This window comes from Rousettus aegyptiacus, unplaced genomic scaffold (assembly GCF_014176215.1).
Source record: "Rousettus aegyptiacus isolate mRouAeg1 unplaced genomic scaffold, mRouAeg1.p scaffold_m13_p_3, whole genome shotgun sequence".
Classification (NCBI taxonomy): domain Eukaryota; kingdom Metazoa; phylum Chordata; class Mammalia; order Chiroptera; family Pteropodidae; genus Rousettus; species Rousettus aegyptiacus.
Window position 1 is genome coordinate 120987129 of NW_023416306.1, and position 20610 is coordinate 121007738.

General features: G+C 39.0%; 1 protein-coding gene across 3 annotated transcripts in view; it reads left to right on the forward strand.

Annotated features, from left to right (window-relative positions):
• The window catches only part of GALK2 (galactokinase 2), a 104406-nt gene that overhangs the window by 62111 nt on the left and 21685 nt on the right, over positions 1-20610 (forward strand). For all 3 annotated transcript variants that reach the window (XM_036238742.1, XM_036238741.1, XM_036238743.1), the window contains 3 exons: positions 3395-3493; positions 4963-5115; positions 14863-15073. In XM_036238742.1, coding sequence (XP_036094635.1) covers positions 3395-3493; positions 4963-5115; positions 14863-15073 — 463 coding nt within the window. The remainder of the gene's footprint in view (positions 1-3394; positions 3494-4962; positions 5116-14862; positions 15074-20610) is intronic.

Here is a 20610-nt window from a genome sequence, read left to right on the forward strand (position 1 = left end):
TCTTGTTGCTTGTCTGTTTTATTCTCTATCTTCAGATCAGCTTCCTCTACTTCTCTATTCTCCATGGTAAAAAACGACTGCTGACAGCTTCTAAGATCATATGGAATAGGTCCAGATACCCCAAAATGACTCTCTTTTTCCCTTTCCCTTGGAGAAAGGAATCTAAAAGGGAATCTGGTTAGTTTTCCCTTAGTAAGGTGCATGCACCCCTAGATCTGTGAACTGTGGTGGGCTGGGTGGGTTGGTATTTGTATGGGTGAGTGGGAGATGGGGTATTACAGTGTGTGAATCTGGCATTCAAGAGCTATATTGCTAAACCCTTGTGATAGTTGAGTGGGGAGGGGAGTAAAAAAGAGGGGAGAGGGAGCAGTGTCCCCCCAAAACGATAGAGATGGGGAGGGGATGGCTCGACATACGTCTCATAAAGTTCCATTACACTGAGTTTTGTAAATAATGTGGTAGCTTCAGGAAACTTAGAATATTGATTGGGACCTTGGAGAAAGAGAGGTATAGACTAGTTTTACTTACAACACTTCTGACACCAAATGTGTGGTTTCTGCTGACACCAACCAATTCTACTCTCCACACACAAACCGAGTGTCCTACAGTTCAGTTCAGTTCAATTCAGTTCAGTCAATTCACTTCAATTCAATTCAATTTAATTCTGACACTACCTAGAGTTAGCATCAGATCTATGTTAAGAACTCAGTCCTGCCAGACTGGCCTCACTTCATATGTCAGTTGCAAGTCCCAGACTGCCACCTGTACTTCTGACTAACCCGCTATAAATTCAGGAGTTCCCACAATCCCCTCCTCAGTTTCAATAATTTGCTAGCATGACTTACAAAACTCAGGAAATCTCGTTACTTACCATTACCAGTTTATTATTAACAATAAAAGCATAGAATATTCCAGAATGCTTTGAAGAGCTACACTTCAGTTGTAGAAATAAGTAATATATCCTCCCCAAATAAGTCGAAAGAAAGACTCACGAAGTGAAGAGGGAAAGTAAGCAGAGCTGCCGTCCAAGGCTCGGCTGGTCAGCACAGCAGCTGATGTTGGACTGCTGTTTGGTCTAATAGCAGAGAGCCCACTGTCGTCTTTGCAAAGCAACCAGGGCCCACCCTTGCTGGTATGTCTTGGAGATCATTGTCTTTTCCTCCTCTTCTCTCCTACCACCCCCCTTTAGACAATGTTCACATCTCTTGTTCCATGTGGTGGCACTGTGTAAAGTGGAGATATTTTGTAACATTACCTAACAGGTCAGGCACATCTCCACTATTCTTTTAACTATTCCTTCTGGAATATGGTTGCTGGACCTCCTTGCTCTTCTTAGAATGTATTCTTTTTTTTTTATGATTGTCCCTTTTAATATGAGTATTTCACCTGACACCTGTCATGTCTCATTTTTTCTTTTTACTTGTACCAAGTGCATATTTACTTCCTTTTGAAAAAACGTCTAGAAATTATATAACCAAAATATTTATTCAGTAAGATTAGTAAATCAGAAATAGAGAATCAGGGCAAAGGAGAAAAGAATAAAACACACTAGCTGTTAACTATTTAACATAATTGTTTTGTTTAATTTTATTTACTGAGATTTCTGGAAGCCAAGGTAAAAAGGAAAACATAGTAGGTTATATAGGTCTTGTGATCAAAATAGAGAAATCATTCCAGTTCTTCAGAAAAGGCAATGTTTTCTATGGGAGAACTAAATTCTAAAGAGCATTTCTCACAGGAATTCTTTACAGCACACAGAACATAATAAAAATGATCTTTCCAGAAGCCTGAAAACAAATACGAACTGACATTCATGTGACTATTTCTTACAATGACCTCCAGTAGATGCTCTTGGTATAATATTTGAGCATAACTTAGTAAAATCAATTTATTTGCCTTGTAACGACTCTTTTAATACTCTCCTCCATTTCCTGACCTTAAATATTCTTTCCACTTCAAGTCAAAATCTTTGTGAGTTGAATATTGTATAAAATCCCTTTTCTTAGGGAAACACGTACACTGAGTTGGATTTGGTTGATTTAGACCATGATTTTAGATCAGGATTCATGGGAGTCATTTTTTTTTCCTTTTGTTTGAGTTCATTTCTGTACAATTAGAATCATATTGACAAAATTAACAGTTGTAAATTTTAACAATTATGATTATGCTGGAGTTAATTATCTAATGGCTCCCTCTTCTTTACCCTCTTCCTAAGAGCCCAAATTGGTTTATAGTCAGGTTTCCTGCAGTTAGGACATGGGGTGGGAGGAGGGGTCAGGGTGGAGGCAGGACTGTGCTGCTCAAAACTCTATATGAAGACTTCTCTCTCAGGGAGTAGGTGTGTCTCTCTGACCACGTGAAGGGACTTGCAGTTCCAGGATATACTTGCCAAACCACAGAGATTGCAGACCTGCTGCCCATCTATTATTATCATCATTATTTAACGTTTTTTAAAAGTTAGAGCCAAAATAAATGATTTGCCAGCTAAGGGAGTGACACTAGCCTTTACCACAGGTGATGGAGGTACCTTTGGTATTTAGTAGCAGTGACTTGGGTCATATATTTGTCTGATTTCATTAATCTGGCCAGGCCTGTCTCCTGCTGTCTTCCAACTTTTTTTTTTTTTTTTTTTTTTTTTTTGGCAATTCTCTCACTTCCATTCCCATCCCAATAATAGTTACCTTGGTATGTGTTGTCTGCCTTTTCTTTCTTTCTCCTTCCCTCCCTTCCTTCCTTCCTTCCTTCCTTCCTTCCTTCCTTCCTTCCTTCCTTCCTTCCTTCCTTCCTCTTTTTTAGAATTTAAACATAAAAGGTATTGAATTAATTGTGCTAATGAGATATAAAAAGTATTCAGAGAAGGCTTTTTGGGGTTCCTGAATTTTGGTTTCCTGGTACATCCCCAAAATTCTGCTCCTCTTGGGGATAAATAGTAGTATTATGGTAAAAGCATAGAGCCAAGACTCTGAGTTAAAATCCTGCCTCTGCCACTTATCTGCTGAGTGATCTTGGTCAATTTATTTAATCTCTCTATGCTTCAGTTTCTTCATTATAAAATGCATTTGGTAATGAAAACCTCCCTCATGGATTTGAAATTTGATAGTACATGCAAAGTGCTTAGAATGGTGTCTGATTCAATGTATTAGCTGCTATTATTATTAGGCTGCAGAAATCAGTCCATATCTCATTCCATCCCATAGCAGGCATTAACTGACCTTGGTATGTTTTCCTATTGAGCAGAATGGTAGTCTTGGAAGTCTTGCTAACACAGTGCTCTAGGCAACTACTATCAATTTGTCACAGTTTGCACTGGAATTCAAACCTGTCATGCCTGGAGAATGACTGAGAAATAGACTATGACTGTACTCACAGTGCAAATCAATTTTCACTTTTCCAGGTGGAACTTGCAGAAATCTGCGCCAAGAGTGAGCGTTACATTGGCACTGAAGGAGGAGGGATGGACCAGTCCATATCATTTCTTGCAGAAGAAGGAACTGTAGGTGGCATTGAACTATTTGGAAGTATTAACTAGGAAATGTTCACGCAGAGAAGAAGGCTAGGAGGTTCCCAACATGCTTTGTTTCCTGCAGGCTATTCTATTAGGCTCCATTTTCCTGTGGTATTTCTCAACTCCTTTGTAATTCAAAGCTGCTACTAGTTTAACTGTTTCCTGTTGATCACCTCTCCCTTAAGCTATCGGTATCATACCTCAAGTTTTTTTTTCTCTTGTGTCTAGGTTTTTTTTCCCCTTTATATTTATTTTTAGGATGAGATTTTTCAGCCCCCTAGTTATATTGAGGCCTCCTTTCCCACTCTTGTCCCAAATCACTTCATCTCATGGCATTTTCATAATCTCTTGTTGGTTTTAAACCCAAATGTTAGTTTTCTTACCACACATATTCACAACCCCTCTTTTTATAATTTACTCTTTGGTATCATTTTTCTCTGTCAACATTTTTTGGGCTTCAGTGGTGGGGAGAAGAATTTTGACAGTAAGCCAGGAATGAATTCCTTAGCTGGATACCACTTCCCCTTGGCTATCAACTCCTTTAGGCAGAGCAGAGGTTTGGGTTGTTGGCCATAAACTGCTCATTTCCAAAGAAGAAGCAGACATTTCTTTAAAATCTTTTCGTAGTTTTTCATCAGATTCCTGCAAGCTTGGCTATTTTCCCAGAATACCTGGATTTCTTCTTATTAAGAATATTTGTTGTTGATTCTCCTAAGCCAAAGACATGAGGCATGAGGAAATTCGGTTTAATGCTAAGAATATACTGAGTATTTTGGAGGAGACCTGACAAGCAGACATCATAGCAAGAGTCTTGATGTTACTGTAAGTTAGATATAGAGTGAACAAAGTCCAGATTCTTTGGGCTTGCAAAGCGCTTCATAATCTGACCCCTGGTTTACCTCTCCTGCCTACCCGTTCACTACTCCTAACCCCTCAAACTCTAAGCTCCAGCACATTTCAACACCCCGAGTTCTATTAATACCTCATAATGTTTTTGCCTCTCAACTTATACATGCTCTCCGCTTTTCTTGACATCCTATTTAGGTAAAGAAACCCTCTGGTTACCCTACTTTTGCTCATCCTCTAAGACTCAGTTTAGATTTCTGTTTTTTCAAAGGAGCTTACACTAGGCTCTATCTAATCAAGTGCTCCAACGATATGTCAGTATAGCACTCTGTGTTTTGCTACCATTGTCATACAACCCAAAGATGTATTTGTCTACTTGACTGCCTTTTCCACTGGATTGTAAGCTCTATGAGGGCAGGGAGAGTGTCTGTCTTGTTCACTGGTATATCTTCAGTGCCTAGCACAGTCCTGGAAATTAATAAACAATATTTGAATGAATGAGTGATTGCATTTTGGGGAAAAATTTTATTAAGATAAATAAATGCTTAGATGATTAAACATTTTCTGAATTCTAATACATCACATCTCATCTGTCATTTTTCTTCCAATAGGCCAAGTTGATAGAATTTAGTCCTCTGAGGGCAACAGATGTGAAACTCCCAAGTGAAGCAGTGTTTGTGATTGCCAACAGTTGTGTGGAAATGAATAAGGCAGCAACTTCCCATTTCAACATTAGGGTGATGGAGTGCCGGCTGGCTGCAAAGGTATGAACTTGGCAAACTAGTGAAACTTGAAGTAGGCTTTCTCTTGTTCTTTTTTGCTTTATTCCCTATTACTTTGTCTCTTTGCCCAAAATTTAGGGAAACGTTCTGACTGCAGCAACACTCAAACTGTTCTTTGGGTACAGAGCCATCTGATTCTTAACTCAGGAGATACATAAGCCTATAGTGTGCTCTGCAACCTCTAGCTATTGAGAAGCTATAAGAACTTAAAAGTTGAGTCTTCTAGGGTGTTATTGGGGAGAAGAGGACAGCTCAGGCCATGGTGATGCTGGACGGGGCGAATCTCTCTGAGTGGGGATTCAAACCCTATGCCTGCTAAGAGAAGGCTCTGCACAGGAAAGAATTCAAGAACAAGCCACAGTTAAAGACAAGGAAAGTTTATTAAAGAGGGAATGATGCTCCATAGACAGAGCATGGTCTTCTCTCAGAGTCAGAGAATGAGACCCTGCGTTATTGAGGAATTGGTTTATACCTGTTTCTTAATTTCTATGATAAATTACTGATTATAGGGAGTAAAGAATGGAATGAATGGTTGGGTTTGTCTTTAACTTGTGCAAGGTACAGCATAAAGTCTTTGTTTTCCTTTCATGGTATGGGGAAGCATTAAAGGTACAGGTAAGCAGTTGTTAGTAATCTCAGCAGGTATCTTCTCTTGTTTTATAGGTTCCTTGTGGTCTTGTCATATGGCTGATCGACCAGGTTTCTGTGTCTAGCAGCACATGGCAGGCTCTGAATAAATACCTGGTTTGATATTTAGTCAATTTGTGTAGTTCTCATGCTTATTCCCGATATTAATGGGTTAGGTCTATGGATGAAGAAAGATGGATGGAGGTGATTGGTGGGAAGTGGCCACAGCTGATCTTGTTTCTTCAACAAAAGTGAAGAAACCTTTGGTCCTCTCAGATACTAGATTTTTGTATTGGGTCATCACTGGTCACTCTGAAAATACAGGCTTGGTGCAATCCCTCTGTGCCTAAAGGACTTGTACAGTCTATTAGAGAAACACAGACCAGAAGGGAGTCTTGCCAGTTCTCTGTTCCACAGTTTAGAAGACCTTTACCAGTCAAGCCTCAAATCTATGTAGGAAGTATTGATTGAATACCTGTTGTACACTTAGCAGCATGAAGGTATACAAAAAGATACACAACATAATAATAGAGAGATTAAAGAGTTAAAGTTATGGGAATAAGAAATAGTAAATGGTTAGCATGTGATTGGGTGGTATGTAGCCAGGTGTTCCAAAAAGTGACGCAAAAATTAAATAATATGGAGGATCTAGGAAGGCACATGATATCATGATATGACTGGAAAGTTGGAGAGAACTGAGTCTGGGACTTGGGGGTGTGGAATCTGGGTCAGGAGCTCCACTGTGCTTTCTCCCTTCATTCTTCAAACAGCAGTTAGAATCATGGTTAAAATTTAAATATGATGAGGTAATTCCCCTGCTTACTGCCTTTCAAAAGCTTTCTGTTGCTTTGGAATAAAGTATAAAAAGTCTTTGTCACAACCTAGAGAGCCCTGGCAAGATCTCTTATCCTCCTCCTCCTCCTCTCTCAGCATCTCCCACTCCATCACACTCTAGCTGTCTTGCTCATTCTTACCTCAGGGACTTTGTACATGCCCAGAATACTCTTACCCCAGTTCTCTTTGAAGTCTCGGCCTAAATGTCTCTCAGGGAAGTGTTCCTTGACTTTCTTATTCCTAGGCTAAGGTAGGGCTCCCTTCGTATTCGCTTCTCAGTTATGGTACTATTACAATTACTTAGTGTCTGTCTGTCTCCTTCCGATTCGATTTTACCTGAGAATCAAGACTGTGTCCATCTTACAGCCTCAATGCCTGGCATTGTGCTTAGGTTAGAGTAAACACAGGGTAAATATTTGTTGAACAAATCAATGACTAATCTCTGTGTTACTTGCCCTGTCATATTTATTTTGCTCAATTTCACAATTTTTTACAAGTGCGTATTGTTTGCCCAGCGCTGGACTAACTACCATGGAGATGTGTAGGGTGTAGTTCTCCCTCATAACTGATTTAACACTTCACTCCTTACTCCCACCCCCTAAAGTCGTGGAGTTGAAGGGAGTAGAGATATGATGAGCCAGAAAAATAAGAGCTTTTTTTCCTGGAAAATTTTGAGGTCGAACATTTTTTTTTTAATCATGATTTAATTGTTTTAAATTTGGAATTTACGCATTCAGATAATTTCTAAAAAGCATGTAAAAGAAATGTTTTAATATTAAACTATACACAGTATTTACTTAATACATATATGAGCAGACATAGTACAGTAATCTTTTAAATATCAAGGCTTCAGTGAACTTTTTTTTTTTCCTTTAGGACAAGCTTTCTTTTTTGAGAGTTGGAAGAAATTAGTGTCTAATTTGTTTGAGGGCTTATTCCTGTTGACTTTTTATTTTGAGATTGATGAGTAAGTGTTGCCTTCCTGAGGAGACCTCAAACATACACAACATTGTTTTCAAAGTTTTATCACGAAATTGATATCCTCTATAAGATTCGTACATGAGCTAAAACAAGTATGAGACATGTGAAATAGCTTCACGTTGTGACTACTCTCTTCCAAAGGTACAAGAAGAAAGTGAGGAATAAAATTGTAATGCTGAACCTCTGTAGTAAAAGTCGTCAGAATGGGGGTTAACTATTAAAAGGGTATCTCTCTTGAAAGCAGCAGCTGAAACCCTAATTCACTGCAGAACCTCTTGTTTTTGAGGAGGCCTCCTGAGTGTAACTGTATAACTGTATATCTATGTTAGGGATACTTTGGCCAGCAAAATTGGCATCTGAATTTGGCTTTTCACCATACTCCTCACAATTGATATTATTTTATATTAATTATATTAAACACTTTGTTTTAAATGCTTCGAAATTTTATCTCTTTTAAAATATGGAAGAAAGAAAAATAACTATTAAAATGGAGAATGTCTTCTCAATCATGTTGTTGTAAATCACTAGAGTCCAAGGTTATGTACAAAAGGGAAATAAAGATAAAAATTACTAATATAGACTACACACATAGAGCTTAATGTTAAGATTGTACTTTTGCCTCGGAATATAGGTTGGAATTCTACCAAGCATATTTTCCTTACAATATGGTTTCATTTTTCCACATTCAGTAACATATGATTGAATATAATTTTTGTTTGGAAATGAGATCATAAAACCAGGAAATAAACTCCCATGTAAAAAGGTAAAGAAACTTATCTTAATTTGGACAAGCTTTCTGTCTTCAGACAATAAAAACGAAGTGTCAGTGAAGAAATAACTAATCAGGATAGTTTTAAAAATGAGACTAATTTGATAGAGTCCCACATGGCAATATTGCAATGAATAACATGTTTTCCCTCTCCTTCTATCGTTCCAATATCCTTTTTTGAAAATTAGTACCTTTTGTATCTTCTTAGTACAGGGAAGTACACTAGATCAATAAAGATGATTTTTCTTTGGTTTGCTTTAATGTTAATAGTTTCTTCTTTCTTTAAAATTTCATTTAAGTATAGTTGGTATACGATATTACATTAGTTATATTAATTTCAGGTGTACAATATAGGGATTTGACATTTTTATACCTTACAGTGTGATCACTTCACTAATTCTAATAATCATCTGTCACCATGCAAACTTATCACAATATTATTAACTTTCAGTTTTTCATGCCCCCCCCCTCCCCAATCCCCTCCCTTCTGGTAACTATCTCTTTGGTCTCTGTCTTCTATTCTTAAATCTCCATTGTCTCCCTCTCTCTTTTCCTCCCTATTTTCTCTTTCCACTAGCTTCCAAACTTATTGATGTAGATCATTAAAAGTTAGAGTCTTGTAGAGCCATTTGAACTAAAATTAAAAGCATTTCAAAGCAAACTCAATAGAGATTTATATTATTACTTGCGTAAGTGATACTTTTAAGTGAAGCACACTTTTATGTTCTTAAATTAACAAAGTGGCCAGAAATCTTTAATGAGCACAAAATTTTTTATATTTTACATGTACTCAGTAGCAATGTTTTATGTCTGTAAAAGAGAGTATCCCTTAATTATATCGAGAAATAAAATGGGTGATGCTGATAATAAATATGGGAAATCGAAAAAGGAAGAGAAATTTAACTGCTGCTTTTTGCATACCCTGAGTTCCTTGTGGCAACATGTAAAGCAATGAAGAAGAGTTTCATGTGGTCCTTTGACGCTTCAAGGAAAATTTACAGTGAGATTCCTTACAGAGCCTGTTTGGTCAGGGGCTATCACACACCAGTTTTTTAGCTCTTGCCACTTCGTGGTCGATATGAAACTTATTCTCTGGTTATAGAATGTTAGAAGTGGGTGTAATAGTCTCAGGGCATTGGCAGTTTCCATGAATTTGTGTGGAGAAGAACCAAATACTCAAGAATGGGGCCAGTTTCACTCAGCCTGTTGATTGAGTTGAGCATACTCTGCCAAGATTCTAGGGTGGAGTATTCCCGAAATGGTGACTCCAAGATGCAGGGCAGAGGACATACATATTAGGGAATAGAGTTGATGTGTTTAGCAGGACCAGGAAGAGAGGGAGATTAGGGAAGCTATGACTGGACTACTAAAGGGTATAAGGCTCTCTGTGATTGAGTTTCTGTATTCCTTTTGGCATAAATGGCATTACTTTGAGGAAGTTTCCCCTGACAACCTTTCCCACTTCCATTATGTTGTATGTCTTTTTATATGCTCTTACCACATCCTGTATTTTTCCATTATAGCAGGTTATCACAGTTGGATTAAGTTCTTCACTGTGCAGTTATTATTTAAATCTGTCTCCTCAAGTAGACGGTGAGCCTCATGCTGTGAACGTTATGTGCCTTGTCATTGCTTCCTGCCTAAGGCCTGTGAAGTAGTAGGTACTCAGTAACACGCAGGGCTCACAGGTGTGCGTGACTGAAGGCAAAGTGTGGAGTTGATAAAGGCTGAAGTTTTAAGCTGAAGGGATGGGTGAAAAGCATAGTGCTGCCGCTAATAGCTTTGATGAAGATAGGATGGAAGGTGACTGGAAAGTGAGAGGTGATGAAATTCCCCCATGGCATTTTCTTATATGTGGTTAAAAATTTGAGCTTGGAATGTATCTCTCGGCTAAGGCTATAGCCTTCAGATGTATTTGTTTTGAGATAATAGTTGAAACAAAGAGCCGAGTTCAGTTTGCTGTGGCAAGTGAAGATCAGAAGGCCAGGGGTTGAACTTGGGAGATGGCTTTAATTAAATAACAAAAGGAGAAACATGAGTCATGGATGAAAATGGTATAAGGACCAAGGTGAGAGGAAAACCAGGAAAATTCAGTGCTTCAGAAGCCAATAAAACAGGGAATATTAAGAAGGTAGGTAGTGAAGAGTGCTGGAAACCACTGATTTGTTAAGGGATAAAAGAACTGGGAAAAATCAGTGCATTTGGAAATGAGGACTGCCCTTCGGGAGACTGTATGCAATAGTTAAAGTGGTTACTGAGGGCCTGGAAGTGGTGACTATGGACAACTGGTTCTAGTTGGACAGTGAAAGTGATGGAGAAATGAAGAGCAGTAGCTTGAGGAATAAGAAATTTTAAGACAGGAATATCTGTATATGTTTGAAGGCATAGGAAAAGGTGTTAGGTAGGGAGAACTAGCTAGAGAGGCAAGGGAATGTGGTAAGGGAAGGAAACTTGACCCTCACAGAGTGCTTCTTCTGGGCCAGGCAAGGTGCCAGATATTTTTGTTATCTTATTTAATCTTTCACGGTAGCTTGTGAAGTAGCCATTAAGTGTCTTTCTTTATATACTGGGAATTTCCAGCCAAGGTGGATTGTGACTTGTGTTAAGTAAGCATAGGAGTCCAGATCTGTCTTTGCTCCTGGTCTTTTCCTTAGCAGTTAAGCATGAATGAGATATAGAGCAGGGTGCTTGGGGATGCTACAGATAGGCTGTGCCAAGGGTATAGTGATGGGATCTATAATTGCAGAGTTGTGTAGATTTCTTCAGATTTCTTTTGTGGCCTACAAACTAATGTAGAGAACATGGACAGTGGGGTTGACTAACTCTGGGGAAGTTCAATGTGGTGAATGATGGTTGTTATGAGTGAAACATGGATGTGAAGGTCATTGGGGAATGGCTCTTTGTACTTGGAAGGGAGTGAGGGGGAGATAAACAAACAAAAAATACGCACAATAAATACAGCTATGTACGATCCCATTTATTTCAAACCATATGTTTGTAGGTATGCATAAAGTATATGTAAAGAAATGTGCAGTAGGATGGTTATCAAAATGGCATTTGACAGTTATCTCATTGGGGTGATTACAGATGATTTATTTTACTTCGTATTATTTTTTGTATTTCAAACTATGTGTTTTTTACAGTTTTTTCTTCTTTTTTGTTAAAGCATGTGTGATTTTTTATAACCAGGAACAACAACACAGCTGCTTTTGTTGTGTGGAAAACAACTTGTTGAATGAATTGTTTTTTGAGGGTAACTCAGAGGGATTAGAAATTTTACCCTTTGCTGACCTGGTGAGGAGCTGAGTTGGTATTTTTTCCATGATTTGTTAATACTGCTAAATGCAATGAGAAAGTCAGAGAGGTGAATCTGACAGATGGGCTCCTCAGTTAGGGCCCTTTTCTTAGCCTTTTCCTACCACACTCTCTTACTGGAAGTCCCAGGGACTCTCCGACTGAGGGATTTTTCTAACTGCATGCACGACAACCTGGAAGTGCTAGTGAGCTAATTAATACCCTTGGAATTAGCCCTCAACCAATGATGGATGAGAGTTAGTGGGTAACAATTCTAGCTTTCTTGCCCATGGGCAGGACACATCTGAAGTTTATACTTAAAGGTCCTAAGGGTCCAGCAGGCCCAACCCCACCTGCCCATATCAGTGTACCTCATATTGGTTTCTCTTCCTGTCTCACTTCCCACTTCTCTGCCTGTGCTTCTTGGTATCTCCTGATCCCACCAGTACTTGTCTCAGGGTCTGCTTCCAGGAGAAACCAACTTAAGACAGGGTGCTAGCACTATTTATCTGCCTCTTTCCATGACTGTGGACCAAGCATTTGTCGCCTGCTTTCTTGGCCACGGAGCACGAAACAGGCTAAGGAACCTCCCAGAAGTGATATCTGATATGAACACTTAATGTTTGTAGTGGTAAAAGAGAAAATGGTGAATGTTGACAAAGAATTGCTTTCTTTTATTTTCCCATTCTGCTCCTGAGGAACTTGTGACAAAATAGCACTGACTCATAGCACTGCTTCACAAATGTGACATAGGCCACTTACCAGGGCTGTAAGTAGCAAATTCCCTCACGAAGTTCTGTCTTTGAGCAACAGTGATCTTACCCACCCACTTCCCTCATCTGCAAGTCATCTTTCTGTTTCCTGAGCCAAATCTCAAAGGGCTTAAGAGGCTTTCCTATTTTACTCCCACAATGTAGTGCACATACTCAGTGGTTCACGGCTTTGCAGCTGTTGCTGAAGGCATGTGGTAGATTTCATTCTTAATTAAAATACACATGAAATTAGCTGTGTGGACCTTCTGGCTGAGGGCTAAGTGGACCCAACACCAAACTAGGACATTGTTGGAGTGCATGTGAACTCCTGGATGTTAGTGACTCTGTCTGTAGAAGAAAAGCACATAGGGAAGCTGCTGTGGAAAACAACCTTGTAGGCAGTGGGCATCCCATGCAGACTTTCTCCCTGCACATCTCTGGGCAAGTTTCCTGGGATGAAGTATCTCAGGCAATGTGACTTGTTTACGTGAGGCCAGGGATGGGAACTTGGAGATCGTTATTGACTGAAAGGTTCTTAGGGAGAGTCCACTGTCATCACATGGGGGCCATTTTTTGATGTTTTCCCTTTTCTCCTTCTCCTCCTCCTCCTCCTCCTCCCCCTCCTCCTCCTTTGACAGGAACTCCCCTGTCAAAGTGTTTTTAAATCACTGGAATATTCACTTCTAACACAAATCTTAGTTTATACTTAGAAAGCCATTTATTAAATGAGTGGTGATTCTAACTAATAGGAATAGCATAACATAGATACCAGCCAAATCTCATTGAGAATGTGACCTTGGGGAAGAAAGAAAGAATTATAGGAACTGGATTCAATTTCCAACTAATTTTTTGGGCAAGTCACTTAGTCTCATCTCTTAAATAAAGTGATAGTACCTAGCTCACAGAGTTGTCAAATATTAAAAAAATTTTAAAAGCACATTTAAAACCATATAGCACCATACAAGCTTCATTGCTTATGTCAGTTGGATTCGGGTCTGCATTTCAAGAAAGCATTGTTCTAGGAGATCATAAACTTTGGCTCTTTTTCTGTATAAAATAAATATATTGTATGTTTTCCTTTTGCTGTATGTATGTCTCTGTAAGCTTTCTCAAATTATATTTTTGGAATATATTGAAATATAGAACATGAATGAATAAATTAAGTGAATGAATGAATGAATGGGTCAATCTGTAAAGGTATCAAATCCAACACCACTAATAAACACTAACCAAACATGCTAAGACAACAGTCAGGAGGTTTTAGTTTGTGTCTTTGCTTTAAAAATGGCACCATGTTCTGTGAAATAATTGAACAGAAAAAATATAACTCTATTGTCTCTTTTCCTAGTTCTGCCTTAAAATCATTAATTCCTTTCAAATGTATGAGGCAGAGGTTTAAAAAGAAGACTAATGAATATAAGGACTTCTGTTATTAACATTCTTCAGAAGTGAGTGGCTCTAACCGGAGTACAATGGTCTTTTGGTAAACCCTGCTTCCCGTTGAAAAGAAAGAAAATCAAATCATCAGCATAATAGAAGAATAAATCAGATGCACATTTTCTTGAAGACTGATTTCCCCTTCTTTTGCCTGCTTCTTTTTGCTGTTTGCACTGTCTGCACCTGCTGTCATCCTCCCAACTCAGGGACTGAACTGTATAGACCTCAGGATGAGAGATACCTTCGCTGTTTTGACCTCAAGATGAGAGATAGCTTCACTGTTTTGACTGTCACCTGCTCTGAAGGGCTTAGTCAGTGGTCTGGGGAGAATGAGAGAAACATATTCTGAATTGGGGCTCTCATGAGTGGAACTGTTTACAAAGGTTTGATTTGTACTTAACCCCTTCTAAAATATTGAGAGCATGCTTCTGGATACAATTGGAAGTCAAACTTTTTTCTTGATGGTGGAGAAACATACAGCTCTACTACCACTAGCAACCTAATGAAATGATTTTTCATTAGGTCACCAAAGAGGTTTTCATTTAAAATCTGGGACTTTACTCCAAAGGCCCAGATACTTAAATTCATTAGCAATTTCAAAGAGGCATGTAGTAAACAGGAAGTGCTCTAATGAAATTGGGCATACAGTGTCCACCTCAGGACCCAGGTCACATGAGATTTGAATAGTGTTTTGTAGACATTATAGAGAGTGGTGTATTAGGGGTAAACTGAATGGGGATGAAAGAACAAAATTATTCAAAGAAATAGCCCTGAGGGAAAGTGGTGACAAGCAAAAAAATCAGTGGATTAGTTTTGTTTTTTCATTTTTTTTGTTTTTTGTTTTTAAGAAAAATGCTTAGCTAGCCTGTTAAACAAGCATGTTTAATTCCAAACATCTGAACCCATTGTGCATTTTCAAGCATGGTGGGAAATGAGGATAGGTCAAATGGAAAAATAAAAGCTTAAAGTTGGCTAATTAAAATAGTACATATCAATTTCTGAAATAAAACTGACCATTTTCTTGGTTTCATTCAGCTCCTGGCTAAGTACAAAAGCTTGCAATGGGATAAAGTACTGCGGCTGGAGGAGGTACAGGCCAAACTAGGGGTCAGTCTGGAAGAAATGCTGTTAATCACAGAGGATGCTCTTCACCCTGAACCCTATAGCCCCGAAGAGGTCTGCAGGTGTCTGGGAATTAGCCTGAAGGAACTCCGGACCCAAATCCTGAGTCCGAACACACAAGATGGTGAGTCTGCTGGAGAAAGGAAGGGCATAGATTGCTTCATCACTCACAGCTGAAAGGTTTCCAACTTCCACTCTGATCTTACTGATTTTGAAGCATGCTTGAGGGAATCTGGAAAATGTGTGTGTTTTGGCAAACTTAATTACCTAGATTCTTGGCTTCATTAAATCTATTTATTCATTCATTAACAAACATTTCCTGGTCTGCTATAGGCTAGGTATTCTGGCTAGGCAAAGGTGAATAATACGTGGTAACTGTCCTCAAGATGTTCATAATTGAATAATGTTCTCTTTTTTATCTTTTTGTTCTTACCCATGTTTCTGATGATTTTACTACTTATATAAAAATGTCTAGATTCAAGAAGTGTTTATAACTGTCATAGAACAGCACTCTTGGACACCAGGAAGTCTTCGTTGCTCAGGTTGAAACATTGCTCAGGTGGAAGCTTTTTCTATTTGCCCGCTGCTTTCAAGTAATTTTGTTTTTATACTGGTGTCATTAGATACCAGAGATGGAGGCCAGGTAAAGTTTGGAGGTACAGGATGGAGCCTTGGAGTTGCTTTTCTTCTTAGAAGTAAAAGTTGACTACTCGTGGGAACTCAGTGCTAGGGCCAGAGACATCTAGCTAGGATCCAATAGTCTCTTGAAGTAGAGTTGGGAGGGCAGGAGCTTAGCACAGAGATCAGCCTCAGAGCCCCATTTATCATATTCAGTTTAGTTCTACAGTTCATTATTGAGTGCCTGCATTGGATTTGCCTGCCAAGTAATGTCTTAAAGGCTGCAACTACTGACAGCTTTAGGATAAGGTGAAGGAGTCATTTAAAGGTAGGGAGAAGGTTTTGATTTCCAACACTGTTAGATCCAATTTAATTTGCTGAACATTTATTGAGTCTCTAGAACTGGGATGAGCAAAATGGCCTATAAGCTTATCAGACTTACCACTTGTTTTGGTAAAATAAACTTTTGCTGAAACATTGCCATGATAGGCTATGGTTGCTTTTGCACTCTAGCAGTACAGTTAATTAGTTGTGACAGAAACTGAATAGCTCATAAAAAACCCTAAAATATTTACTGTCTCACTCTTTGCAGAAAGAGTTTAAGAACCCCCACGCCAAAAGGCAATAGACCAGAGGGTAGCCAGACTTCCTTGGGCTTCTTTCCTTACATGATTTGTGACAGTCATCTTAGTTTTACTGTGAAATAGGCGTAATAGGAATACCTCCCTTAAAGGAATAATCTGTATAATGTGCAAAGAACAACAGTTACTAATGGAGATGCTCATAAATGTTAGCTATTTTGTTATTTCTCCTTCTCTCTCCTCTTCTACCTCCTCTAGGCTCTGAGACGGAGTGTTGGGAACACAGAGATAAACTCAACATGGTTCCATCCTCAAGGAGTTGACAAAGTAGTAGTAGAAACAAATAAGAAAAAGCTGATCCAGATAAGAGTATGATTGTGCTGTTGGAGGTGAACTTAGGTCAAGGGAGACCAGAAAAGACAGAAGTCATAGCTGGCTTTACCAACAAGATGGCAACCACATAAAAGTTAGAGAATAAATAGGAATTTCCTAGATAGACAAGCAGTCAGAAAGACTTCTAGGCAGACAAAACAGCAGGTACAGAGACGTAGGGATGAGTGCGAGAGAATTACATGTCCAGAGAACTATCGACGTGTTTCTTGAAAATGATGTACTTGGTGATGAGTGAGATATATCATGCTGTGTTTGTAGATTAAATAAACCCAGATTACCAATGACCTTGTTAAATACTTTGTGTGTATTACATAGAATGAAATGTTTATTTAATGAAGATGTTTGGTGATATGGCAGGGCATCTAAAGAACCTGTAAAGATCCAAACTATATAATTAGATTTGGAAAGAAGAAAAGGCAAAGAAGCCTTAATAGACATTGAGGATGTTCACTGTCAAATGATCTTAAAGCCGTCATTTCATGGTGTCAATTCTTAGTTCAAAACCCTTTTAAGCCTCACCATTACCTCATTGCCTAAACTCCTTAACACAGATGTTAAGTTTTTACTCATTTGCCCCTAACTCTTGTTCTGTCCTGACTCCCTGTTGAACCCCTACATGCTCATGTGGACATGTGTTGTCTTGGCTGAACCATTCCACTTATGAATTGCATATTGGTCTTGCCTCTAGGCCTTTAGTCCTAAATATTGTTGCCCTTTTCTGACTGGAACTGTCCTCTTTTCTGAAATGCAGTTCTTACCAATCTTAAAGGCTCAATATAATTTTTATCTTTTCTATACACGACACCCTCCTCAATCTATAGCCTCTTCTTTTCTCTGTATCCATGTTCCTTTTTCTTTGCCTCTGCCTGTCTTTTCTCCCCTTTTATTTTTTTCAGTATGTTTTGAATAAGTTAATTTCCTAGGAAATCTTAGAAAACACGAAGAATAATTTGCTAATCCTAGTGCATGCATTGCTCTTTATGTAATATATTTAATTCTCCCCCCTGAAAAATAATGATTACATTGCTTTTGTAAAAATTATGCATGGTTAATCTTACCTCTTTATTTAGAATAACTTCTCTACTGACTTACTTGCATTATTTTCTATAATTTATGTTTTGTTTGCACTCAATAAATCTATGTTGAACAAATGAATGAATACATTTTGTAATTCTGTCATCTTCAAAGGGTTTCCCCATTTGCTTCTGGAATAAATTTTTTTAAAAAAAACTTTGAACAAAAATTTGTGGGATTCTAGAGTCTCCTAGAATAATGTCACTTGAATTATTCTCTGGATCCAGCCATCTGACCTCAGCCAAATTTCCAGCTGAATTCTTTGGCACTAATCTTTAATGTTAGGGATCAAAATCCTTGTCCTTATTCCTTCTGAATTTGTGCTTTTGTTGGTCTAAGACCTTAAGCAAATGTTTCTCTTAACCCTTTAGAAGATATAGTTCTTATTGAATGTGGCACTGCACTTAGATTGATGGAGGCAAAGAGGACATATGCCCCCAGCAGAAGACTTGGGAAGATGCCACTGCCCCTTTATTCCAGGTACCTGTCTACACTTTAACATACTTAGTTTTGACTTGAACTAATTTCCCCATCATGGACATCCATGTCTTTCTCAAAGGGATATGGAATTCAATGTTCTTTCAATGTTAAAATTGTTTTCCTTCTTTACTGGATGTGAGCTTGAGTTGGGAGATGTTGACCTTGAGATGACAGTGTAGGGAGAGATGTTTATAATCAAACTGTGGCTTGCAGCCTCTGCTAAACTAGCCAGACTTCCAAAGGCCCATGTGCAATTGATTTTTTCCCTTTCCAAATTTCTAATAGACTTAGAAATGCTCAGAGGCCATTAAAATTAAACACACATACACAGACAAAGCAAAATCCTCAAATCCTTTAGACATTGTTTAGAATGGCCACAGTTCACCACTAGGAACTGGCTAGGAATAATTTAAGGATTATGTGTCAGGCCTTGCCCACAGGTAGGAATTATCTAAGGGTGTTGTGCAATATCTGGGTTTCTAGAGGCTCAGGCTGATCTGGGAGGTATGTTACCTTAAGTGTGACCCAACGGGAAAAGATGAAGCTGTAGTCAGAACCAGGAGAGATGGGCACATGCATCTAGCACAGGGATAAGTCAAGAACATATGCTAGAGGATAAACAGAGGAACCCATGAAGAACTAAATGGAAACAGAGCTAGAGAACAAATGGGTCAGGTGGTTTGGGAACTAGTTTAAGAAAGGGGTAATATAGTGGCAGCATTCCTTTTGAAAATGCCCAGCTTGTGTTCTGTGTTGTGGTGGCCCTGCCTCTCAGATGCACTATTCTGAGCTGGACACGAATCTCATTGCTTGGATTACCAAGTTTGCCTGTAACCATATGTTGACACAATACTGGCCAGTTTCTGACTAATTTGTTTGGATCCTGTGATCCCCAAAGTCACGAGTGATAATTATGGCTTTTGAGCAAGCACAGGGCACAGACGTAGACTGCTCTTTAGGAGGGCATCTTGTTCTCCTAAAAAATGAATAAAAGAAAGGAAAAACCCCCAAAACTTGTTATTTACTTTATGGTTTACACATTACTCTTCACTCATATTGATTTTAATCTCACAACAACCCTGGGGCACATGGTTATCCTCATTCCACAGATGAGAAAGACAATCAGGAAGTGACAATAGACATGAAGTGGGAAAGAGCAAGCACAAGCTGGAGCTCATGCGGGTGGGCCGGAACCAGAGTCAGACTCCTACCTTCTCCATCCAGGCCTCCAACTTTGATGATACTGGTGTCCTGCAGGAGAAACTAAACATGTACCTGGCCCAAGAGTCAGACAAGCTGAAAGAAGAGCCAGTGGGAGCTGGGGCTGCTATGGACCTAGCTGCTGCTCCATGCCAACAAAGTGAGGCAGCAGATAAGTGACAATGTATATGAGCTGCAGCGGCACCTGGTGCCCCTGCATAGACCTTTGAAACATAAAAAATATATGCCTCCCATCATTCCTAATATTTTGCTTATTTCCCCTGTATGTACCTGGTTGGTCTCTTGACCTTGACAACTATCTTCTTCACCCCAGCTGCCTCCTTGGTCTTAGCATGGCTGGCTCCCTTGGGCTGCTCAGCTCTGACCACTACCTTGGTCCCATCCATGCTAGCCTCCTTGGCCCTGACCCTGTAGTTCCTGTCCACCTCCTCAGCCCCAACTGCTTCTTTGACTCTAGTCTTGCTGTTCCTGCCATTTATGGCTGTCTTAAGGGAAGGAAAGGAAAGGAAAAGGAAAAGGACAGTTTCTAAATTTTGAAATATATATATTTTCCTTAAGACCAGGATACATGACTTGACATTATTCAGTATTCCCTTTGCTTGAACGTATTATGGATGGATCTCTACCTTCTGAGATATGAACTTATCAAAGGGTCAGCCGTAAACTTAGTAGACACTCTGCTTTGAATAAAATGGAGCTTCTGCAAATAGGAGGATAGCCAATGTCTCTTGGGTACCCTGTTGCCCCTGTGCTGGTTTGGATTAGGAACATCTTCTATAGTCTTTATCTATTTAAGAGGCCACAATCTCGCCTTTATTCTCCTCTCCATTTTTTTTTTTTAATTTTGCTATATTTGCTTGTGTTTTCATATTTTTAGGTGTCTATAAAGTAAATATCTTTGTGTACAAAAGCTCCTTTTCTTATAGTTAAATCTGTTTATTTTGGTAAAGTGAGTATCTCTTATGTTGGTGTGTTCATGCTGATTGTGCTTCAATAACAAATAATTCCAAAGTCTCAGTAGCTTGACCCAACAAAACTTCATTTCTTCCCCACAATGCATGTCCAACACAAGTCAGTAAATGGGAGTGTTCATTTGAGACACTCAGGGACTTAGGCTCAGGGGTGCTCCATCATTTGTCATAATCGTGTGGCCAGAGGAAGGAAATGTTGCTAATTGCTCCCTGGCTCTTAACATCTGCCAGAGAGTCACACCGTCATGCCCATTCTCATTTCATTGGCTCAAGCAATTCATGTGAATGTGATGAACTTCAAAGGGGTGGGGAAGTATAGCCTG